This window comes from Ovis aries, chromosome 8, assembly GCF_016772045.2.
Source record: "Ovis aries strain OAR_USU_Benz2616 breed Rambouillet chromosome 8, ARS-UI_Ramb_v3.0, whole genome shotgun sequence".
Taxonomy (NCBI): Eukaryota; Metazoa; Chordata; class Mammalia; order Artiodactyla; family Bovidae; genus Ovis; species Ovis aries.
In genome coordinates this window covers 5,807,371-5,833,396 of record NC_056061.1, presented here as the reverse complement: position 1 = coordinate 5,833,396, position 26,026 = coordinate 5,807,371, and the positions used below count along the sequence as shown (strand labels likewise).

General features: G+C 33.3%; 1 protein-coding gene across 5 annotated transcripts in view; it reads left to right on the top strand.

Moving 5' to 3' along the window:
• PHIP (pleckstrin homology domain interacting protein) overlaps positions 1-21,932 on the top strand; it is a 125,126-nt gene extending 103,194 nt beyond the window's left edge. For 2 of the 5 annotated variants that reach the window (XM_060419190.1, XM_027972296.3), the window contains exons 31-40: positions 13-133; positions 2,724-2,849; positions 6,165-6,234; positions 6,574-6,627; positions 6,886-7,035; positions 10,165-10,317; positions 10,916-11,079; positions 11,537-11,796; positions 12,355-12,552; positions 16,428-21,932. In XM_060419190.1, the coding sequence (XP_060275173.1) occupies positions 13-133; positions 2,724-2,849; positions 6,165-6,234; positions 6,574-6,627; positions 6,886-7,035; positions 10,165-10,317; positions 10,916-11,079; positions 11,537-11,796; positions 12,355-12,552; positions 16,428-17,065 (1,934 nt within the window). In that variant the 3' untranslated portion in view covers positions 17,066-21,932. The remainder of the gene's footprint in view (positions 1-12; positions 134-2,723; positions 2,850-6,164; positions 6,235-6,573; positions 6,628-6,885; positions 7,036-10,164; positions 10,318-10,915; positions 11,080-11,536; positions 11,797-12,354; positions 12,553-16,427) is intronic. The other 3 variants (XM_027972297.3, XM_027972299.3, XM_027972298.3) reach the window with 3 other exon arrangements.
• The last annotated feature ends 4,094 nt before the right edge of the window (positions 21,933-26,026 follow it).

The following is a 26,026-nucleotide window of genomic DNA, read 5'->3' as shown; positions in this document are numbered from 1 at the left end:
CATTTATTTTAGATATTGCTTCAGCATTTGTGGCCCCTGTGGATCTGCAGGCATATCCTATGTATTGCACTGTAGTGGCATATCCAACGGATTTAAGTACGATTAAACAAAGACTGGAAAACAGGTTTTACAGGTTAGAATCATTTGGTTGCTGTAGCTACTGCCAAAGGAAAGCTAAATGATTCTTTCAGCCATTTACTGATCCTCCACAGCAGTGTTTCTCAAATTTTAATGCACATTCCATTTAACAGTGGGATCTTGTTAAAAATGCAGAATCTGGTAGTAGGTTTAGAGTAGACCTGAGATACTGCCTTTCTAACAAGTTCCCAGTGATGCTGGTGCTGCTGGTTTGTGGACCACACTTAGAAATAAATATGAATTGACGGTCACTCTCTTCATACTGTATTTTATGAAGTAATCCAACATATTTTTTTTTCTCCTAGATAGCACATTGAGATATTTGTTCATGGATTTTTCATGGAATAATATTAAAAATTGTTCTTATTAATTTAGCTTATGAATACTGCTTAAAAGTGAAATTAGGAAAATTTGCACCACTTTATTATAGTTGTAGCTTAGTTTGAAATATAACTAGAGTTTTTAAAAGATGTAATTTCATTTAGTTTGCATCTGCTGGTTAGCAGTTTTGATAAACATTGAGTTCTAATCTTGGACAGATTAGAACTCTGTAGGTTTATTGGCTAACATGTCTTAACAAAAATAAAGTTCATTTTTTTGATATAAATGAAATCATTCTTTTAGCTTTTCATCTTTCTTAGTGACTTTTGCTTAGCAGGCCAATAGCATTTCAATTTAACTAATACTGCATTAAAACTTAATTTTTGTGACCTGTTTTATATTACTGCAATTATTTATACTGCTATTTACTTAAGTTACTCTTTAACTTAAGGAAATTTTCCATCATATTTTATATTCGTATTTTTCATGTAAATTGTTTTCTACACTCTAACAGTTGGACTACATTTAGAAAGATAAATTTCTTCCATCTCCATCCATTGTTAAAAATGTACTTTCTCATAGAAATTCTGTTCAGCATAAGAACTGCTAAGGTGTACTCTTTACATTGCAAGTTAATTAGGCTTTTTGGCTTTAGCCTAGCTTAGTAATCAGTTGTTCTTGTCTGGAGAATCCCAGGGACGGGGAAGCCTAGTGGGGTGCCATCTATGGGGTCACACAGAGTCGGACACGACTGAAGTGACTTAGCAGCAGCAGAAGCAGTAATCAATTGAGGAAAAGAACTTTTGAAACAGAGTCCTTACTTAAATTAGAAATGACCTGATTTTTAACCAGATAATGTAGTTATAGACCTGAGTTATGTTCTTATTTCATAATAATGAAGCCATCATGAGCTGTTTCACTGTTTCAGGCTCTTTCGCTTCTTCTCTGTTCATTGGCTTCAGACTTCCTACAGTTATAGTGCCTCTTTGGCATTTCTAGTTCAGTCTTAAACCACTATCAGTTTGTTCTACTGATATTAAATCCTCAGGCCTTACTTTACACACAGTTTCTATAGGGTACCTTGAAAATGGCCTGTGATTCTTTGATTAGAATGAGCCATGGTGATGCTATTGGAAACTTACAGAAGCTTTTCTGTATGCTTCTCTATGCACAATTATATGTTATATATATGTCGTTTAAAAAATTCCATATAATTGTTTTCTGTTTACACATCAGTAAGGTTTTTTGAGTATTTTCTTCCATGTCATTTTAAGCTGGTTGATATTGTAAAAGTAACCTTTGGATTTTTCTTTAGTTAAAACTGAAATAAAATAAAACTCCAAAATTTTAGTACAGTTGACTTGCAAACAGCATGGATTTGAATTGCATAGGTCCACTTACACATGGATATTTTTCCAATAATACCTGTACTGTGCTGTGCTTAGTCACTCAGTTGTGTCTTGACTCTTTGCGACCACATAGACTGTAGCCTGCCAGGGTCTTCTGTCCATGAAATTCTCTAGGCAAGAATACTGGAGTGGGTTGCCACACCCTTCTCAATAATACCTGTAGTACTATATAATGCATGGATGCAGAACCTTGGATAGGGAAAGCCAATTCTAACGTTGTACTCAGATTTTAGACTTTGAGGAGGGTCAGTGCTGCATTGTTCAAGGATCAACTGTATCATTAATTTTGTGTAAAAAAAATTTTTTTTTTCACTTAGATAGATTTCTTAGTATACTTAGTAAATATAAAAACTAAGTTTTTATATTTTTGTGTCCCTTAAGCAGGCTATTAGTTAGCTTTTCACTTTTAAATGTTACTTGATTACTAGCAATAGAATTAGATTGAAATTGGTTGTTTCCCTTTTTATGAAAAAGTTAGATATGTTTATTATTAAAATTGACACCATACATGAAAAGAATATATAAAGGAAAAAGTAAAACTCCACTGTTTCTCTTCTCCTCCTCATGCTCTCCTTATACTCTGTCTCCCTAAATGAAGGCCCTGTTGATAGTCTAATGTGTCTAATCCAGATATTTTCTATGCCAATACATAATATTGCTACTTTTTTTTACCCTGTGATACAACTGAGGTTCAGTTTTGTTTTTTTTTTCAACAGTTTTTTAAGGTGTGAGTTTTATAATTGATTTAAGACTGCAATTAAAAAGTCAGAATGTCTTGGTTTTAAAATGTGTTTATGTATTTCTAAGTTTATTCTAAAGAGGCTAATAAGACTTCTGCATTTTGTTTGTTTAAAGGCGAATTTCTTCCCTAATGTGGGAAGTTCGATATATAGAGCATAATACACGAACATTTAATGAGCCTGGAAGCCCTATTGTGAAATCTGCTAAATTTGTGACTGATCTTCTTCTACATTTTATAAAGTGAGTCATTTTTCCACACTTAATTATATTACTGTAATAATTAATGGTGGTATTTTAAGATGTAAAATGTCAAAACATAGAATACAATCATTTTTTATTATATGCCTTGTCATGCTACACAAATATGTGCTGTGAGAAAACCACAGGTCCTCTCAAAATAGGAGACATATGTAAGTTTATTGGCTGATAATAGTTACGAAATCATAGAGATTGTATTACAGTTGTGTTCTGATTTACGTAAGAAAACATGGATGTTTCTCTAAATCCAATGTTGGATAATAATAGCAAGCTTTTATTGAACATGCAATGTTTTAGCTAAATAAGCTCTTCTAAGTCACATAAAAATCTTAACAGCTGGGAGAGGTCATTATCTGTAATTTACAATTAAAAAAATTAAATCTTTTAGAGGTTAACTTGTTTGATTTTCACAGTAAATGAGTGTCTGCCATTTTATTTGAGAAACTTTCACCTTAATATTGTGTTATCTCTGTTAGGTTGATAAAAAGTTATTCAAATAGGTCAGCAGGAAACTGAACTTAACATTCAAGGCTTTTTGTTTCAAAGTGAAGTTTATTTCCTCATTAATTAATCCCACACCAAGAGTGATAGCTATACTTCTTAAGACAGTAGGGTTTTTATTTCCTTGTCTTACGGATTTTATGTATTCATAGATTGAGTTGAGTCTTCTAAATGGAAGCCAGAGGAGTGGATCATATGTTTTGTATAAAATACACTTCTGAATTCGTATTAAGGTTATTTATATTTGATAATTTTTTCTCATTAATAGAATAGGATATTTTATAATTTAAGTTTTAATACTCTCCTGCTATCAACTTCCATTTTTATATAAAGGGATTATTGAGGCTTTTTATTTAAACATATTCAGCTTCATTCTCATTACTCAGCATAATCATAGGGTCCCTTTTCTTGGTGTTAGGTGGGTTTGTTTTTGTTTGTTTTGATAAGGAATGTAGGTAATTCCAATATGAAAAACCACCAAAGAAATGAGTACGGTAAGCTTAATGCCCTTCCTCTACCTTATTCTCTAAAGAAATGCTTTGCCTTTCAAGTAGTAAGTAGTTCCAGGGCTGCTGTTGCTAGGATTTTGCTGATTTTCAGTAAAATTGATAATCTAGATAATAAAAATTTAGTTATCCTCAGAAAACTGTTTATATAACTTGGTTATAAAATTTATAGTATCTTAACTAAGATTTTTAATTTTGTGTTTTATTATGTATGTTATAAACATCTACTTTTCCAAAGAAATAGGGATCAGTAGAATCACATGATAAATTGATATTTTAGCAAATTAATTTAGATGAAGCCATTATTTTTATGTTTGGAATAGGCTTTGAAATCGTATTTCTTTCAAATAGTTATTTTGAAATGCCTTATGAAAATAGATTAAAATAATAGTGCATTATGTTGTATATATCTAAAAGTGCTTTTAGATATATACAGTTTTTTAATGGTATATAATTTGTTGAAAACCACTTTCAGCTGGTAGTACTTTTCAAGATGTTTTGTATGTCTTGAAATTTTGGTAACTACTTTTTAATTGAGTTATTTGGCCAAATTTCAAGTAATAGATACATACAAAGTGTTATAATAGATACTTAGAGATAGAAAGAAATGCATAATTACCCTCTTAATACAGCTTTATAGGGTAGATAAATCTGTGACTAACTGTAATACAGGGAAAAAGTAAAAAGAGTTTGTGTGAATGTTTAGATGAAGGATAGGGTCACTTTTGGCTATGAGACTGGGAATACAGCTTTATAGGGTAGATAAATCTGTGACTAACTGTAATACAGGGAAAAGGTAAAAAGAGTTTGTGTGAATGTTTAGATGAAGGATAGGGTCACTTTTGGCTATGAGACTGGGATTTCAGGCACAGGGAGAAATATGTTAAGATGTATGGACAAGGTAGATAGTGATTGAAAAGTTAGATGGGAGCAAACAAAGAACTTCCAGGGATGGGGAATGGCAAGAGGGAGAGAAATAAAGATTTGTTAAGGGAATTGAGTAAATTGAAATCAGGTGAGGTAGAGACTACATGAGCAGAAGTAATAGTGGTAGAAGTGCTGAACTTGAGTTTGGACCTTATCACAGAGGACCTCAAATGCTGATCTAACAAACTGTACTTAAAATAGGAGCATAGGAAGCAAGAGGCTATTGAAAGTATTTGTGCATGAGAATAGCATGAGGCATGCTGTGCCTTAAAAATACTAATTTAAATGCAGTGTCTAAGGGGGAAGAGACAGAGAAGGACTATTGAAATTATTTTAACATGAAAATAACGTGATGTAAATTGCCTTAAAAAATACTAGTTTGACTGCAGATTGACTTTGATAGCTGACCAGGTAAGAAGTGATGGAAACTTAATTTATGAAAGTGAGAAGCAGGCAGATGTCAAGAGATTTTGAAGGTGGAATCACAGAACTTGACCGGTGATTGGGTATATAAGGAGGTAGCAAAGGAGGAGATAGGAAAAACCATTCATTACTGTGTGAATGAAAAAAAGTTGAAAAGGGAGAGTGGAAATGACAATTGGATGTAGACGTGGGAATTTTAGATGGTGGTAGGAATCACCTGAAGAGTCAAACCAAGTTATAGGAATTTGGAGTTCTTTGGAAGGAATGATGCTAAAGCTGAAACTCCAGTACTTTGGCCACCTCATGCGAAGAGTTGACTCACTGGAAAAGACTCTGATGCTGGGAGGGATTGGGGGCAGGAGGAGAAAGGGATGAGGATGGCTGGATGGCATCACAGACCCGATGGACGTGAAGCTGAGTGAACTCCAGGAGTTGGGGATGGAAAGGGAGGCCTGGCGTGCTACGATTCATGGGATTGCAAAGAGTTGGACACGAGTGAGCGACTGAACTGAACTGAACACAGAAAAACTGCAGTATATAAGATGATCTGGGCAAAAGGTATAGACGATAGCTAAGGACAAAATTTTAGGGAATCCCTACGCTTAAGAATAAAAGGAAGAAGGAACAGAAGATAGGAGGTAAACTAGCTATCTCTTATAGACTGAAGAAGGAGCGAAAGTATTCTAGGCGCAGCAGTGACCTGAGCAAATCCTTAGATGGGAATTGGGCTTGGTGTGATGAAATGGGCCAGGGTGGAGGCTTCATGTGGAGAGGCGGGGAGGGGCAGGGGCAGATGTGTGTGCATAGGGTTTTGGAGTTAACTGATGAAGAAGGTCTTCAGCTCAAAAGTTTTATCTTAAAATCTGGTTTTAGTAACAAGTTTAAAGGACAAAAATCTCGTGAGTCCAACCTTGTATACTAACATTTCTTTGTTATTTAGGGATCAGACTTGTTATAACATAATTCCACTCTACAATTCAATGAAGAAGAAAGTTTTGTCTGACTCTGAGGTATTTAATATTTCATTACGATTACTACATTGGTTGTGTCCAATATATAAAAAGAAATTTACACATAGTAGTTTTCAGACAACTGCTATTAAGAAATTTTTTTTTTTTGCCTAATGCTATCAGTTAACTTAAAAAAAAAAAAGAGTCAGAATTGTTTCAGTTAAAATTGTTTTAAACAGTGGGTGGAGGGAGACGTTTTAAAATGAGTCAGTTAAATGTTACAGTATCATATATACTATGGGTTTTCCAAAATATAAAGGAGATAATTGCTATTAAAAGACTGTAGGGTATAGTGGAACCTTGAATATTTTATTAATCTGATAAATTCTTGCTTCAAAGGAAGAAGAGAAAGAAGATGCTGATGTGCCAGGAACTTCTACCCGGAAAAGGAAGGTAATAAATTTTTGTTTTACCAAAGTACTTTATATGAATTAAAATGTACTGAGCAATTTATTTACTTTTAGTAGTTTCAAAGATAGATTAAGTATTACGTCTAAATCAGCTTCCATCACAAAAATGCATGGTTTTCAGAACTAGATGAATGATGCTTTCTTTTATCTGAATTACTCTATTATTACCTAGTTATCCAAAATTAAAAATGAAAATTGTATTGTATGTTATGTTATTGATATATTTGAACATTTAATTTAGGACCATCAGCCTAGAAGAAGATTACGTAATAGAGCACAGTCTTACGATATTCAAGCATGGAAGAAACAGTGTCAAGAGTTGTTAAATCTCATATTTCAATGTGAAGATTCTGAGCCTTTCCGCCAGCCGGTAGATCTTCTTGAATATCCAGTAAGTATTTCTGAAAATGATTTTTGTGTATATATATGTATCTTATACATGACAGTTTACTATTTATTTTTATGATTATAGTTTATTTACTTTTTATTTGAAACATGTTCCCATTATCCATCTGATTATGTAGAGCATCTAAATTGAACAGTGTGGTAAAACAGAAGTAGCCCTGGACTAAGACTCCAAAGAACTGAGTTATTGTCCCAGCTCCGCCTCTTACCAGTTCTGCAGTTTTGAGCAAGTCACTTAGTTTTTATATCTGGTATATTTTTACCATATCCTCTTCCATTCTCATTTTATGGATTTATTATGGAAATTATCTAGGAAACAATAATACTTATTATTAATAATTATAATCTCTGAGATTAATAAAAATCTCAATCATTATTAGAGTTATAGAAATGGAATGAGACTATTACTACTTATTATTAAACACTAAAATAGATTTTAAATTGAAACACTATGTAAATGTAAAGTGGTATTATTGTATATGTAGGTTATGCCAGTTTATGATTTTTATGGAATTCATGGTAGAAAGTTTGAGTAAACATGTTATAAGTATTTATTTTTTGGTTGCAATCTTAGCAATCTAAATTTAATTTTGAGTGATTTTTGTATTCTTGTTTCAGTTATTAAAGATTGTATGGTTCAGATGACATTCATGGTTTCAAATGAAAATTAAATTTTTTATAAGAGATCATGACCTGGTTGTGTTATCTGTTGTGGCTTTATAATAAGTTTTGTTATGTATGTATTCTAATTTGCAATGGTGAAAACAGAGAAATTTCATTGATAGATACCATAAAATGACTTTTCTTACCATTTAAAAATCAAGAAACATGTAATCTTAAATTTAGAAGATAAATCTTTAATTCCTACAATGTGATAAATGAGACTAATTCAAACTCTACCATCCGAAAACCTCTTAGAAGAAATAAGCTAATGCTATAGTCCTCTGGTTTTCATTTCTCTTTATTTTTGGAGCCTGTGGATTTCCCTTTTGTTTCTTGCAAGCCCAAATATGTATTTCATAATCTCTAAGCCCAGGTGTCCTCACTGAAAACTGCCAGATGTTTAAAAAATTAACACAAATTCTACACTTTCTCAAGATAAGGAATGCTTCTGTACTCATTCTGTGAAGCCAGTTATTGTGGTGTCAAAAACAGTACTAAAGAAGAAAATGCAAAAATTCCTAATAAAATATCAGCAAATAGAATTCACCAGTATATAAAAATGGTTTTGTACCCTAAGTGGGTTTTTTCCCCAGGGATATAAGGGCTGGTTCAGTATTTAAAAATCAATCATTGTAATCTATTACTAAGGGAAAAATGACATCATATCAATGCAGAAAAGGCATTTGACAAAATTCAGGGCGCGTTTAAGAATGTACACATTGGGTATGGTACGCTGTAATCATTGTGGCCGTGGGAGGAAATGAGAATGAGTCTTGTAAGGAAGAAATTTATTATACTTGCATGTCCCAGAGAGGGGTTCACCAGATGCCACTTAAGGCTCAGGGCAAGCATAAGGTTTTAGTCAGGTTGCAGAAGATAGGAGGAAAGGAAAACCTTAGGCCAGAGCCTTAGGCCAGAGATTTCCATGAGAGGCAAGGCTGGGCCTAGTCACCAGCTTAAGATGGGCTAGTTTGAATTACTCCAGTGGACTTCAGGGTAGGAGAGTGGTCTCTAGTTGTCTTAATATTAATTCCTGACCCAGGATGATTCAGGGCAGAGGAAATACTGGTTGGTGTGTGAGAATTGCTTAAGGACATGGTCAGTTTGCATATGAAAGGTATATTCCTAGCACAACCCTTTGCTATTTCTAAGAACTGCCTAGTCCTCGAAAAGAGGCAGTCTCTCCTTAGGCCTGTATGGCCCCTCCAAGTGTCAAAAGAGTATCAAGAATACCAAAAGTAAGATAATTAGTATAGTTGGCCCTATGATGAATGGATATCAACTAGACCTACATAATGTAAGAAAACACCACCATTAATGATAAACTCTTAAGAAAACTAGAAATAAAAGGGAACTTCATAACTTGATAAAGAACATCTGTTAAAAAACCTACAGCTAACCTTATGCTTAAACATGAAAAAAATGCTTTCCCCCTAAGATAAGATTGTGAGTGATGCAAAAATATCCATTGTTATTCTCACCACCGCTATTTAACATAGTACAGCAAATTGTAGCCAGTGCAGTTAAGACAAGAAATGAAAATAAAAGGCATTGCAGATTGTAAAAAAAAAACAAACTGTCCCTGTTGGTAAAAGGCAGTTCTACTGTTTGCTTTATGATCGAACATATTTGATCATAATTTAAACTTGATGGGTTAGAGTCAAGTTACTGTATTTCAAAAAATGCAATTACATATTCTGGGGCTATGGAAAAGGTGTAGTATTATTTATTCCTCTTAAAAGATAACCATATTCAGATCATTTTATACTAGTCTGTTGCTTTTTTGTCGTTTCATTTGTCTGTTTCTATTACTTCTGATTTGTTGCTCTATTTTATACACGGTTGAGTAGGGGAGATTGAGTGATTGCACTTTCCTCCATAAAATGAAGTGTAAAGGCTTTGTGGCAGATGTTTACATTCATAATTCTTGATTTGTGCAAAGTTCCCAATTGTATTAATTGTATTACTGAAGTTGAAGTTACCAGAAGTAAGCCCTTCACGTTAATGTGATGTTATATTGTCATTGTTTTTATTGTTTGTATGTCAGTTTTAAAAATACAATTATGTTTCAGTGAATAAGCAGCCTTAAGAGTTTATGTGTAGCATAAAGTTTTGGGTTTTTTTACATCAAACTTGTAGTTTTAGAACTGAGTTTTTCAGTTTGTTTTAATCTCCTTTTCCCAACACAACTCGATGCTTTACCTGTTTCTGAAGGCAAAAAAAGGCAGAATTTATAAGTTCTTGAATGAGAGAAATCTTATGCAATAAAAGGTAAAGGGACGTGAAAAAATAAAAAATGACTTGGGAAAAAAGAAACCTTGAAGAGGGAAATAAATGATTTTTAATAGTTCTAGTAGTTGCAGTCATCACAGAAATTGTATGTGAATCTCTCTTACGAGAAATAATGCATCATCATTACTATTAATAGTATGACCTGTTTTCCTTCTCTTAGGACTACAGAGACATCATTGACACTCCAATGGATTTTGCTACCGTTAGAGAGACTTTGGAGGCTGGGAATTATGAGTCACCAATGGAGTTATGTAAAGATGTCAGACTTATTTTTAGTAATTCCAAAGCATATACACCAAGCAAAAGATCAAGGGTATATAATTTAATTGCCTTTTTTTCTGTCTAAATTAAATGAAATTAGTAGAAAAGTATGTTAAGTAACTAAATCCTATGTTTAATTAAAATTTAAAGCTAAGTTGACAAACTTTCTATTAGGTTCTTAACCTAGTGGAAAGAAGAATTCACATCTTTGTATTGTATTCCTTTTGTGAAAAACCCTGATGTCATTTAATGTTAAGGAATGTTACTTTTCTTGAAGATCGTGTAGTTGAATAAATACTGTCCTGATATGTGTTAGAGGTATACGTGCTTAACTTTTTCAGCTATGTTCTGCTTTCTGGAAAGGAGCATTTTTTTCTGTATAATGCTCATATAATTTAAAAAAAATGAGTAAAACTATAAATGAGTAAAACTTTTTTTGGCCAAATACAGAAATAATTTGTCATAATGCTAAATAAAAAAATAATTTTAATAATGCTTCAGTTTTAGTGTTTGTCAAAAGAGATTGAGAAAAAGCAACATTTTAAATTCCAAAAAAATTTTTGCTAGAAAAATATTTAAATTTATATGTTAATATTTTCTGAACAGCCATTTTCTTTGCAGAATGTTTGAACAGTTATTTTTCTTTACAGATTTACAGCATGAGTCTGCGCCTATCTGCTTTTTTTGAAGAACACATTAGTTCAGTTTTATCAGATTATAAATCTGCCCTTCGTTTTCATAAAAGAAATACAATAACAAAAAGGAGGAGGAAAAGAAATAGAAGCAGTTCTGTTTCCAGTAGTGCCGCATCAAGGTATTTGATTTCTTTTAAATATCATCAACTGATCTATATAACTTTGTCATCTAAGTGATAGAACTTGGTGTTTTTTAATACTTCCTTTACTATTCCCTATATTGCAGAATGATATATTTGACATGCAAGTTCCTATGATGTGGAGGATTTTTAATCTTTTAACTAAAGCTATACTAGTGTAAGTGCTTAAATTCAAACTGCTAAATCTGTACAGTTAAACAGCATTTTTAGGATAGTGATGGCATCATGCTTTCTGTCATATAACTATAGCATTTACAGCAATCCTTCACTAAATATTCACTTTTCAAAGGCTCACAACCATATGAAATCCACTACAAATCTCATATTTTAACATATTTCATAACAGTACAAATATTGAATCCAGCAGTATTATAAAACTATTTTATTCATCCCTATAGAATTATAAGAATGACTAATGATACTGTTTTATTTACAGCCCTGAAAGGAAAAAGAGGATCTTAAAACCCCAACTGAAGTCAGATATTACTACCTCTCCATTCTCTGCACCTACACGGTCAATACCACCAAGGCACAATACTGCTCAGATAAATGGGAAAACGGAATCCAGTTCTGTAGTTCGAACCAGAAGCAATCGAGTGGTGGTAGATCCAGTTACCACTGAGCAACCATCTACTTCTTCAGCAGCAAAGACTTTTATTTCAAAAGCTAACACATCTGCAGTGCCGGGGAAAACAAGTAAGAATCACCTACAGTTTCTAAACGGAAGTGTATATATATAATGCATTTTTTAATTTAAGTACTTATTTTGCCAAATGGGATATATTAGATTTAGTAAATTCCAGCAGACAGTGGAATTTTACTCTTCTTTATAATTAGTTTTACTTTTCTTTATCGTTTTTGCACTTTAAAAAAAATTTTGTTTTATTGACAAAAGATACTGAGTGAGGTTTAGGAGTGTCAGTATAAGATAATGCTTAAAATGGTGGGAAAAATGGCAAATCTGATCCAAACTGCCTAAGTTTAAATCCTGGAAGCCAGACTTGATAGCAGTTTGCCAGCACTTGCCTTGATAATCTTTTGGTAACTGGATAGCTTCTGAAAGGACTGAAATTACTATGTAAGCCTTTTCCCTTTTTGAAAGTAGATTTCTTACAGAAGGTTTAAGCATCCTCCAGGTTTTGTCTTATTGGCTAGTTCACATAATTCACATTAGAAGTAATCTTAACCTTCTTGCTTGTTTGAAGGTTAAATAATTTAACTCTTAGCTTGTAATCTCCTGTATGTGTGTTTTAGTTCTAGAGAATTCTGTGAAACATTCCAAAACCTTGAATACTCTTTCAAGTCCTGGTCAGTCCAATTTTAGTCATGGCACTAGGAATAATTCTACAAAAGAAAATATGGAAAAGGAAAAGCCAGCCAAACGTAAAATGAAATCATCTGTGCTCTCAAAGACACCCCCTCTCTCAAAGTCATCACCTGTCATTGAGCAAGGTACCGTAGACTTACAAATGATGATTCTATTGGAGATAACACTTACATTCATTTTTTAGGTCGCTCATTTAAAAGTCATATATTCTGTATCAGTTGATAAATTTACTGAGACATCTTTTGATTCATACCAAAAGCAAACGGTATTAAGTTTTAAAAGCCAAGAAAAACTTGCTGTATGAAAAATAAAATCATATTCTAAAATCAAAGGCTTTTAATGATACAGATTTAATAGTTTTTAACTTAATTATTACAGAACCTAAAAAAGTATCTCCAACAAGTTTAAATAAGTTGAATTTAGTAAACCCAGTATAGCAGTTAATATTTCTTTTTTTCAAGTTTTTTCCATCACAGAATTCAACATATTGATCTTTAAATAATCCATATTCTTAAATTCTTCCAGATTCTTTTGTCTGCAGATTTTCATTGTAAAGCCTTTATGTTTGAAGGATGGAGAAAGTAACTGATAAAATACAACCTAGGTCTTCTTGGTAGCAGACAGCTCAAGGATATGCGTTTTTTGTCATGACTTCCAGAGTATGTCTAGACCATTTCCTTTTCAGTATTCCCCCAAGAAACCTCTCACAATTTAATTTTTGTACTGAAACGACCCCATTTGATTAATGATTTTGGGATCTACCCACCTAAATAAGCTTAAAATCAGTGAGTCATCCTAGCCTTCTCTTTAGCAACCAAATCTGCTTGTTTCTTTCTTGTTTCCTTAACATCTCCTAAATCCATTTCCTCTGTTCCATTCTCACTTCCACAAATTGTCATGCTCTCATAACTGCTATCCCTGCCTCAGTTCTCAACTCTTCGTTACTCAGTCCATCTTCCACTGTTCAGTGACCTTTCTTATCATGTGCACAAGACGCGCACACACACACAGAGTTAAGATCCTTCCCTTCCTTCAAGTCACACATGGAATCAGAATGTAATGTTGTTTGTGCCAAGTAGTGAAGAGTCTTGTATAACAATGTTGCCTAACATTGCAGCTGTCCTTACTTTTCTTTCTCCCTTTTCTGTCCCAGCCATCCTAAACCACTTGAAAGTCCCTAAATATTCTTGTCATTTCTTCCTTTGTTTGAATTTTTTTTCCCCTACTGGTTGTTTCCTATTCATTGCCTTTGTGGCCCTTGTAATGTTGATAGAGTTATTCTTTTTTACATTGTCTATCTCCAGTAGAATCTAAACTCGTGTTTGCTCATGTTTTAATTACCTGTACTTAGTATATAGTAGACAATGTTTAAATAAATCAGCAAATGACTTTATATGTGAGTGTTTTTACATTTTTATATTAGCTTCCTTTCTGAACTGAATTCAGAGTTTTGAATGTTTTCTATTGGCCTTGCTTCTGTTAGTCCTGAATTCTGGAGAAATCAAATGTATGTAGAGAATTGGTTCTAGCATTACAATAGGGGAGGTTCAGTAGCCAATTCAGTTGATAGGTTTTGGGTATTACATATGCCAGTACAGTACAGAAATACGATAAGCTATTACATAACTCATTAATGATGACTTTGTTGGCACTTGAATTAACTATTAGAAACAAGAGTAGTGCTCTACAATTGAAATACAATACAAGCCACATGTGTTCTTGTAACCACATATAGCAACAGCAAACAGGTGAAATTACCAGTTTTAACAGTGTGTTTTATTTACTCCATTATATCCAGAATATCATTTCAATGTATAATCAGTATTTTAAAATGTACACTGCCTCAGTATTCAAATTTAATTAAAAATTGAGTTCCTCAATTGCAGTTACATTTCAAGTGCTCAGTAGCCACATGGTTAGTGGTAATACTATCACAGGATAGTACAGGTCCAAATGAATGATTTCAAAAGCTTTTTAGCTCTTAAATTCCTTTTTAAAAGAACTACATTGATTCTTAACCTTTTTAGGTAATGTATTTTGTCAAGTTTGAAGACCTTGTAGTTTTTTCCCCAAAAAAATGCACATAGGCATATCCACACAAAGTTTGGGCCAATTCAAGGGCTTCCCTAGTAGCTCAGATGGTAAAGAATCTACCTGCAAGGCAGGAGACCTGGGTTTGATTCGTGGGTCGGGAAGATCCCCTGAAGAAGGGAATGGCAACCCACTCGAGTATTTTTGCCTGGAGAATCTTACGGAGAGAAGAGCCTGGTGGGCTACAGTCTACATAGAGTCACAAAGAGTCAGACACCAGTGAGCGACTAACATACACACGCACCTACCTACTACACCCCATCCCACCCCCTTACCTCCTAGAGTTCTTGAAGCCAGTCTGTAGAACTTCTGTAGGATATATTGACTGGATATTTATTTGCCAGTAGTCCTGTGTAAAACAAACAGAAAGATAGCACAGACCCTTAAAGAATCCTCAGGCAAATTAAGGGTATTTGTTGGAAAATAGCTGCCTGCTTTATGCACACGCACATTCACCACTCCCCTGTTAGGCAGAACCACTAATCTGAAGAAAAGTTGTTAGTACTGTGGGGTCAGGGTTGGAGGGCTTTGCCTTCTTCCCCTGCTCTTGGCTCAGGTGCTCCTCCTCTGAGACAGTTACTTCTTGAAATTTACAAAGCACTCTGTGATTGAAGCCCAGGACAAAAAATGAAGAAACATTCTCTTTAATGTCACAAAGTGTAGAATTTTGGAAGAAAAAAGTGGCAGTGCATGTTTGTCATCTTTTTCTTCATCTGAAAGGGTGATAAGCATTTTTATTTTTTTTACCATAGAAAGGCAGTTCATGATTTGCAGTTCCTACAAATCTAAAATTTGATCTTCAGATTTTTTAAAAATAAAGCATAATAGCCTTTATTACGGAGTTTGTTATAATGGGATTTTAATCCCGACGATAGTGACACACATAGTGGATGTGACTGATATGTGCAGCTAGTATTGCTTACGGTGGTAAATCAGTCATTTGCCATTCAGTAACATAGGTGATGGGACTGTTCCAGAAAAAGAGCTTGTGACGAAAACTGCCATTTAGCTGTTTTTCTTAACCCTCTTTTAAAAATTCTGTGAGCAAGAGTAATTTATTTCTACTCTTGTAAAAAAGATAGATGTATCAGAGCCATAGTAGTGTTTATGGACAACAACTGGTATAAATTATTCCAGTAGATGTATTCTCAAACCTTTTGCGTAGGAGTTAGTAGAAAAGGAAATCCTTTGTTACTTACGAGGAATGTAAAGAAATATTTAGAGTATAAATTCTTCTCTGACATCGGAGAGGTCATGGTCATCACATCCAATCAAGGGTTAAATAAGCATTAGAATCATTCCAGTTTTGATAGTCCCTTTTTCCACTTCCATCTGTAGTAGCAAAAATGATTAGAGGAAAGTAGAGGCGATGATAACGCTTATTTATTCAGATTACAAAGCGTAAAGGTCATAGATTTTATGCTAAGATTATTTTCCGTAATTGAGCTACTTGACAGTAGGAATATAGGAAAATCCTGTTAATGAAGTAGACCCTAAAATGTTTTGTTATGGTGAAGTTCCATATGAGTAAACAGGGTTACTTTGTATAATGAAAACAATGCTCATACATTAGAATGTGTAGTAAAGGTAGTAGGAGTAAGAAACTTGGCTAATTCTAGCTTTATCATAATTTGCAGAATTAACTTAGGTAATTTATTTGCTGATTTTCATTTCTCTCTTCTCAAGTCGTCAGTGACTTCATTAACGATGTTTCTCCTCTGTGAGTTTTAAATAGAAGATCAATAATATCATTAAACTATTAGCTTTTTGTCAGTTCTTTTTCTCAAACTAGAAAAAAAAGAAATTAGGATTATATTATATGTAAGTATAGCAGTGGGCTTACTGACTAGTTTGGGGGTCAGATAAGAGAGCAATTTCGTATATTAAGTGCACTGTTGTTGCCTTTCAGCAGACTGTAGAAACAATGCTCTTGTACCTGGAAGCATTCAAGTAAACGGCCATGGAGGACAGCCATCTAAGCTTGTGAAGAGGGGACCTGGGAGGAAACCTAAGGTGGAAGTTAATAACAGCAGTGGTGAAGTTACACACAAGAAGAGGGGTCGCAAGCCCAAAAAGCTCCAGTACACAAAGCCTGAAGATGCGGAGCAAAATAGCGTGCATCCCATCAGGGATGAAGTAGTTCCTTCCTCAACCTGCAGTTTTCTATCTGAAACTAATATTGTAAAGGAGGATTTGTTACAGAAAAAGAGTCGTGGTGGCAGAAAACCCAAAAGGAAGATGAAGACACAAAAACTAGACTCAGATCTCATAGTTCCTACAAGTGTTAAAATGCTAAGGAGAAGTAACCGAAAAAAGACAGATGATCCCATGGATGAGGAAGAGGAGTTTGAGGAACTTAAAGGCTCTGAACCTCACATGAGAACTAGAAATCAAGGTCGAAGGACAGCCTTCTATAATGAGGATGACTCTGAAGAGGAGCAAAGGCAGCTGTTGTTTGAAGACACTTCTTTGACTTTTGGAACCTCTAGTAGAGGACGAGTCCGAAAGTTGACTGAAAAAGCAAAAGCTAATTTAATTGGGTGGTAACTTGCACCAAAATATTTTACTTCAAAATCTATAAAGCAGGTACAGTTAAGGAGTATGTAGAACTAAGGCTTCTGCTTCCTTGCTGCTATGACGGATATGGGAATGTTATGATTTGATTTGCAAAAAAACAAACAAACTTACAAGACACTTCACTTCTTTAAATGAATATATATATATAAATATATACATATATATTTTAAATGTTTGCTATTTATTGCCCTTAGATAGGTTATGCATTTCAACATTCATTTCATTTACTGTTCAAAGCAAAAGAAATTGAGGCTCTATAATGAACTCCCAATTTATTTCTGGAAAAGACAGTTCTGCTACACTCTTAAGGAGCATATAATATTCCTTAGTGATAGAGCATTTTATGTTAAAATGAATTATTTTTGACCAAGCCAGGTACATTTCTGTTTATACAGAAGTCTTGCCCCTAGGAGGACAGGTGTTAACCAGAGTAGCAGTGAATTAAGAATTGTGTTTCCTCTAAAGATAAATTTTAAATTCCCACCATTTGATACCCTGAAAAGTTTAATTTTAATTATAGAATGTTCATCTACAGAGAATCTAGAGGAGGCTTTTGCTGTATTCCATTTCTGCCAAACTTAAGAGAAAAATGTACTGATGAAAAGGAATCATATCCACATTGGAAAACATTTGACTGTCTAATTTTTCAGACCTTGATTCTTATGTCAATCACTCAATCTCTGTTTATTGTGCCAAAGACTGAGAATCAGTGCAGTGGAAAGCCTGTTTTTGACTGTCAGGACAGCATACACTTTTTCAATATTGGAAAGGCTATATATTATTCTAAAGAGCAAGTTATTAAAGAGTTATGCTGAGATGTATCTTTTTTTGGTACTAATAGTAGAAAGTAATGCACTGGTGGGTCCTTTGACAGAGATGTTTTAGAGAAAATGTTTAAGTGGTTAAAGGATTCAAGGAAAATAACAGGAAAAAGGTATGGGATTTGATGTTTACTTGTTAATCTGGATTAATGTCATTTCTAAACTTTAGACATATCTAATAGGCTAAAATGACTTACAAAGAAATGTGTCTGTGTGTGTATGTGTATATATTGACAAATGGGTATAATTGAATATATATACAAACACATACTTATATGCTATTACCCAGGTATAAATTCTTTTATCAGGATTTTTTAGATAGTGGTAGAATAAAAATAATTTTAAAATGTCATACTTTATAGTTTAATTTTAAGGGGAAGATTGGTTATTTTCAATTATTAAAGGTTTAAAAATAGGCCAAATCACTTTTTATGCAATCATGTTTTATACAGTGGTCTCATTGCACATTGTGTTTTTTCTGCACTTTTTACGGTATCCTTCACGCTGGTATGTCAGTATACACCCAAGAAAAATTCCATTTAATGATTGTGCCTTGTATTCTATTATTTTTTGCATCATTAGTAAAATTAAGTTGTCTATTGTAAATGATAACTATATGACTTAGGAGAATGTATTGCTATATGTACTGCTATGGAAAAGGAAAGCAGTTATTTATTTGTTTATGGTACAGTTATTTTATACCTTAAAAACCAACATAAATACCATTTCTATTGTTTAAAGATTATTGTCCATTTTTTAAAAAGTTTAAAGAATGTAGTATTTTCTGAGGACTGGTATGGTACAAAAATGTAACCAAAATTTTCAGATACTACATTTTTAAAAAGCGAGGATGGGGAAAATATGTATCAGCATGGCCCTGGTGTAGAAAAATAAAGTCTTTAATTGAACCTTGGCAAAATACATTACATAATTATTTCTGTAATATTTCTGGTAGGGATAAATGTTAGCTGTCAGTTGATTATGTCTTGAAAAAGAATGGAAAGTCATGCATTTGGGCTTTTTAGATTGTTTGTAACTAAATTTGTACAGAAATCCTCCTGTGAAATTAAGTAAACCATTTTCCAGATCTTAACTGGATTGCTGTGATTTTGCAGTTGAAAATAATTTCAAATTTTTCAGGTTTTTTGTATATTTATTTTTTTCTAACAAATATATTTAACTATATAATTAAAGTTCAGTAGTTAAACTCTTCATAATGCAGAAATGGATGGCTTGGTTGTATAGTGAAACGAGTCTCTCAGTTACACCATTATGGAATATAATAGTGTGTATGTTTGAAAATTAAGTCCTTAATTTGTTGCTTTTGAAGGCAATCTATTTGAAACATGTAATTTCCTGATGGTATCTGCATTGTATTAGAAAATAAGGCTATAAAATCAAGTTTTATAAAAAATATGTGTATAGTTTTAAGGTGTGTACAGAGAAGGGAAGAGCGTACACAGTCTTAAGAGTGAAATTTACTGCTAGTAGGGTGTATTAGTTCTAACACTTGAGCAAAAAAAAAGAGTATTTACCATCTTACCTGCAAGGCGGAAATGTATTATTCTGAATACATTCTGAAGACACTATATACTTATGACCTTATTTGCATATTGTTAGACACTGGTTTCCTAGGCAAAAATGACTTGGATCAGCTTCTTTGTAATTGAAACACTTAAAATGTATTAGTAATAACCAGGTATGTCTAGATTTTAATAGTTTTATAATTTAGCTTCTATACACTGCAAAAGTTGAATTGAGAAATTTAAGTTATCACCATAGTCTTGTTCTGTTTGACCACTAGAAGAATCTCTTCTTTGAGTCAGTTAACACCAGGTATATACTGTTTATAGGTCAAAGGAAATGTTGGCAGTTGTCTTAGGTGAGCAATAAAAGAATACTAAGTTTATTCAAAGTTTCAGAATACAACTTGTGGTTACATTCTTAGAAAAATGTAAATCAGTTTTTGTATTTTTAAGTACCTAACCCTAATACTATTCTCTCCTTTGACCCCAACATTCTCGAGTTCCAGTGAAATGTTATAAAATTAGAGAATGTTGTAGATGAGCAGATTAAACAGTCTGATTACAGTCCGATACCTCTGGGCAGTAGACATACACTTTTATTTAAAGTTGTATTGTTTTCAGTCTGCTATTATGGCATTGGACCGTTTTCTGCATATATTCATGAACTAAAGATTTGGCCTTGTTTTCATTGTTTTTATTTTTGCACATCACAAATTTGAAGACTGTTTGATAGTATTGTAACAAAATGATCTTCCTCTTTAAATTTATTTAGAATAAATGTGCAGAGTATTTGTGAGCTTGCTTAGGTCATATCTGAGACGCGAAGTTTGGCTGAATCTAGTATCACTTGGACATGAGTTATGTAATATACACTGATCAACAAAAGATTCTTGTAGCATGTATATTAACATTTTAAACTCTTCCTTATCTGCAATGCAGTAGATTAATCAGACATTTTAACAAAAGTATTCAGGTAACATTTTTAGCTTATAATGATAGCATTATTTACATGTTTTGATATATGATTTGTAATATAAATTAGCTTCTCCAGTTTATAGTGTTTAACTCTAGCATTCCATTTTATACATGCATATATACCTCTCTCTCAGATTTCAACTGGAAGCAATTTTGACTATTTTCTACCTAATGAAGACAAATTGTTATTCTGAATTGTTCACCTGAAACTTATTTTTGAGTAGGTTGAAAGGACCAAGATACTTGAGTGTTAAAAGGGCTAGAAGTGTCCTCTTTATATGCAGGAAATACATGATTTTAAAAGTCACAAAAGGGGAAGTAGTTTTATGCTCTGTGGATTATCCAATATTTAGTTTTTTAAGTTTGTTTTAAAACAGGTTGAGAAGTGGTTTAGTTAAATTTAGGTGACAGTTTATTTTCCAACTAAAATTGAAAAATACACCTTTTCCTCATTTCCCTCCTTGCAGTTCCTCTCAGGTCCCAAGTTTCCAAGTGATTTGAACGAAATGTTATATTTATTGAGAAGCTGTTTTTGTTCTTAATTATACTGAGCTAAGCACTCCAGATGGAAAGTCATTTTGTACTATGTACAATACCCAAGAAGAGGTCACATTGAGTCAGAAGACTGTAAGTACCACTTTTGACGCTCCAGATATTAACCTTGTACACACTGTAATAAAACAATTAGAAAATATTATGAGCTATAAATATATATATATATTATTTTTAGTTTTGATAGCTCTGTGTTTAAATACTTTTTTAATGCAGATAAAATCATCAGGAAATTAACCTTATATGGCACAAACCAAATACATAATAGTGGGTGGCTCTGAGTTTCTACGTTTAAGGAGCTAAGAAAATAGGTTTGAGATGATAAATAGTACACACACCTATGATGCAGATGTATACATGCTCGTTACTTTTAAGATTGTGCTGTGTTGATTGATCACAATGAAAGGTTATAAATTGAGAAAATAGAAAGTTACATTTTTGGACCATATTAAAACCGCAAGAAGATGAGGTCTTATTTAAAGATCTTTTAGACAACTGTTAAATCCTGTCACATGATATTTAGACGTGTAGAATGTAGCTCAATTTTTGAAAAGTAACTGACCTAGAGGGTTAATGTTGAAACTGACACATTTTCAAATTAAAATGCTTATTTTGTACAGAAAACAATGTTAAACACAAGCAAATCTGTTGTATGTAATAAGTAACAGAGTTTTAAAAGAAATTAATTATTTAGCTTTATTGAGGTCTTTGGTTTTTCTTTCTGGAAACCTGAAGTATCATGTTATAAATGACAGTCTCACACCAGAATAGCAGTGCCCTTTCTTTTTGTACATATTGATTGACCTTTCTTTACTGTTAGGTGGACACTTTCTATGTTAGTTTTGAAGCATAATTCTTTGAATCCTTTTATACAAACTAGAATGTATGTGTAAGAATTCCTGTCCCTGCAATGTAGTAACTACAAACTTATTTTTAAATAAATAGAAAACTTGTTTTTCTAAACTATTTTGTAGAGCCTCCTTTCTTTATTTTTATTTTGTAACATGAAAAGCACTCAGTACATAATTTCAAGAGGTATTACATAAATGCTGTTACAGTAGTGTTCCCAGTGCCTTGTCTGCTTAGCAAAATGTTAAAATATGTTAGCTAATTAAAGGATTGTGGGTCCCCTACTGCTGCTGCTGAGTCGCTTTAGTCGTGTCTGACTCTGTGTGACCCCATAGACGGGAGCCCACCAGGCTCCTCGTCCCTGGGATTCTCCAGGCAAGAACACTGGAGTGGGTTGCCATTTCCTTCTCTAAAGCATGAAAGTGAAAAGTGAAAGTTAAGTCACTCAGTCGTGTCTGAATCTTTGCAACCTTCCCATTTCCTTTTCCAGTGGATCTCCTAATGTAATTTAATTCCAGAAACCCCCAAAGGTTAGAAATGTATTTGCTTTTCATTGTGACACTACATTGATTTGCTACTATGAATAAGTTACCATACAAGGTATAAATTCAATATTCAAACTTTTATGTGAGATATATTTCAAAGGAATAGTTCACTTAAGTATTTTCTCAAAAATATGAAGTGAAATTTCTAGGAAAATTAAATGGAAGAATGATGAAAACATTTCATTTGTTAAGCAGTTATACAAAATGAGATTTGTAAAGCTTTGGCTGTTTTTCTAGACAGATCAGTATACATTTTTATTGACATCCTGAGAATCTCAATTTCAGTACAAAGAGTACAAGACTATAATAAATGACAATTCCAGTTAAGCACGAGATACTTTGTGTTTTTAGTGATCATTTCTCCTTAAGTAATTTTGTTTAAATGACTTTGTATAAAACAAATTTTTAAGTTGAGGAAAGCAGATGTTTCCCAGTACCTTTTCCTGAAGCATGCTGATATACTAATACTTAGTTTTACTTAGGAGAACCGGCCAAGAAAAAGTTTATTTTTAGCAACTACATTTTACTAGTTTCTGTTTTGTAATAGTACCAACTGTATGTTCTAGGCTAAGTTTGTCTGTTATTTGAGAACAAGATGAAAAGCCAAAGCTCAAAATTTCTGTTCTTTGCAATAGAAAACCGTGTATTTGTAACCTCTTTGCTTTTAACATATTTACCATATATTGATTGCTCTTTTGGGGTTTTGTTGGGTGGGAAAAAGAGTGGAAAGTTTCAATTCAGTACCTTTTTGCCTAATATATTAGGCATGTTGATAATAGAGTGTTGTTGGTAACACAATTGTCATGGGAAGAACTGGGTTTGGAGTTGAATCATTTTACCTCTTGAATTTCACTCTTCTCATCTGTAAAGTTAAAAAAAAAACCAAGCAAACACTGATGACTGTGCAAGGTCCAATTCAAATCAGAGAGTTCATGGTTATTTCTCACGTGTATGTTGTCTTGTGTACTCAGGGCTCAAATCGTGGCTTTTCTATTTGGCCCCTGCATATGCGATTTAATGTGTAACTTTCAGGCAAATGTCTTGTGGCCATGACATTATTGTAATATGTATGAGATCTTCTGAACCCTTAGTTTCAATGATACTGTTGTAGCACACCATAAATTGTGAATTGAGTTCAAATATTTGTATACTAGTAGTAAGTACAAAAGTTTATGATTTTCCAAAGGGCTCTGAGGAATCTCAAAGACAGTGTAAAGTGCATCCTGAAATGTCTATTTAAGAACCAATCTTTGGAAAGCAAGAACAAAAGATTTTGAGGAAATTTAATCGCTTGTGTCTGAGAATAGTAGTTCGTTTCCCATTTAATTAAAAATAAAATATTTAAATACAGAATGTAGAACTATTTTAAGAAAACATCTTTGACAAATGGAAACATTTGTTTTATTTTGGTCTTTTAATAAAAAGGATATTGTAAAGTCAAAGCAAAGCAAATTACTCTGATGAGATATGGAAAATCCAAGCAGAGTTAAAGAGCAGCTCAGTCTCTTCAAGCTCTTTAAGAACATGATTATTGTAACAGAAAACCAAATTCTAGTTTGGTTTTGACAGTAGTTAGCAGTAGAGATTTTACAAGCTCCTGCTTCCCTTCTTGTGAGTAAGTGCATCAAAGCTAGGGAAATTGTCAAATTTTTAACACACTTTAGTTTATTTTCTGGTTACGTTCTCTCTGCTACTTTAATGTACTTGTTTTTCACATTTTGGAGCATATAGACGCTTCAGGACAAAACTCTTTGTCCTAGAAAAACTCATTCCATTATCCTGATACTCAGTTTTATTTTTCTGTCACTATATGTTCTTGGTCAGCTACCAATATTAATTATAAATTTTAACCAAAATAACTTTGATTTCAGAGAAAATTGAAAGTAACTTGAAAAGTGTCATACGTAAGCCTTTTTTTAGGGTGCAAAGCTCACGAATACACATAATTTTAAAGTCTTAAATTTGGAAAAATAAACATGTCCATTACATATATGACCCAAAGATAGCCCCTCCATAGTACATAACAAGCAGATGTATATGAACTTAAAATTATGCGAGGCAATATTTCAGTATTGAATCTTACAATTAGGTGCTCAGTGATTACCAATCATTGCAAATAGGTACTAAATGATTATCCATTGATTTAGTTTAATATTAGTCCAGAGTTTTAGGTTACCTGAAGATCCTGAAGATTATGTTCAAGCTGACATACTACAGAACATAACTGATGATGTTATAAAAACATCTGAGTAATGCTAACTTACCTAGTCAGACCAGCATAAGAAATTTAGGGGCTTCAGATTAAGATGTCTCTTCATGAGACACCAAGACTGAGTTCTCACTTAGAAAAAATACCCTTACATTATACTCCATGTAAGTTTAATTGGCCTAAGATTTGTCTTGTTTTTAACTTTTATTTATTTATTCATGGCTCTCCTGGATCTTCATTGCTAGTCATCATGGCACATGGGCTTAGTAGCTCCACGACACGTGGGACCTTCCTGGATCAGGGATTGAACCTGTGTCTCCTGCATTGGCAGGCGGATTCTTTACCACTGAGCCACCAGTGAAGCCCAAGATTTGTCTTAATTATATGAATTGAAATTCTTAAAATACTTGTGTTTGTTGCTTCTGTAAGATTGTTTTTAATGTCTTACTTAGAAGTAATAGTAGTTTAGTTTCTCTGTTTTCTGTGAATTTGGGAAATAGTTTATAAATGAGTGAAATTGTATAGTAGTTTGAGCATTCTTTGGCATTGCCTTTCTTTGGGATTGGAATGAAAACTAACCTTTTCCAGTCCTGTGGCCACCGCTGAGTTTTCCAAATCTGGTGGCATATTGAGTGCAGCACTTCCACAGCATCTTTTGGGATTTTAACAGCATCATCTTTTTTTTTTTATTATTTAAACCATAAATATAATTTATTACATCATTTCTTATTTACCAGAAAATGTCAAGATGGATGGATAAAAAAAACCTAGTTATTGATTACAATTCTTAAAAGAGCTACTCCTAGAAATTATGAAGTTAATTTGGATACACCAATAATATACCAAAATAAGGTTATTAACATTTTAAATATTAAAAGGCATTAACTGTACGTGGTAACTAAGGCATTATTCTTTTAGGATTTAAATAACTCAGCTGGAATTCCATCATCACTAGCTTTGTTCATCGGAATGCTTCCTAAGGCCCACTTGACTTCACACTCCAGGATGTCTGCTCTAGGTGAGTGACTACACCTTCATGGTTATCCCAGTCATTAAGACCTTTTTTTGTGCCTGTTCTGTCTATTCTTGCCACTTTTTTTCAATCTCTTCTATTCTATTATGTCCTTGCCACTTCTGTCCTTTATTGTGCCTATCTTTGCATGAAACATTCCCTTGGTATCTCCAATTTTTTTAAAAGAGATTCTAGTTTTTCCCATTCTATTGTTTTCCTCTATTTCTTTACATTGTTCACTTAAGAAGGCTTTCTTATCTCTCCTTGCTATTCTCTGGAACTCTGCATTCAGATGGGTAAATCTTGCCTTTCTCATTTGCCTGTGGCTTCTCTTCTTTTCTCAGCTATTTGTAAGGCGTTCTCAGACAACCACTTTGCCTTCTTGAATTTCTTTTCTTGGGGATGGTTTTGGTTACCACCTCCTGTTCAGTTCAGTTCAGTT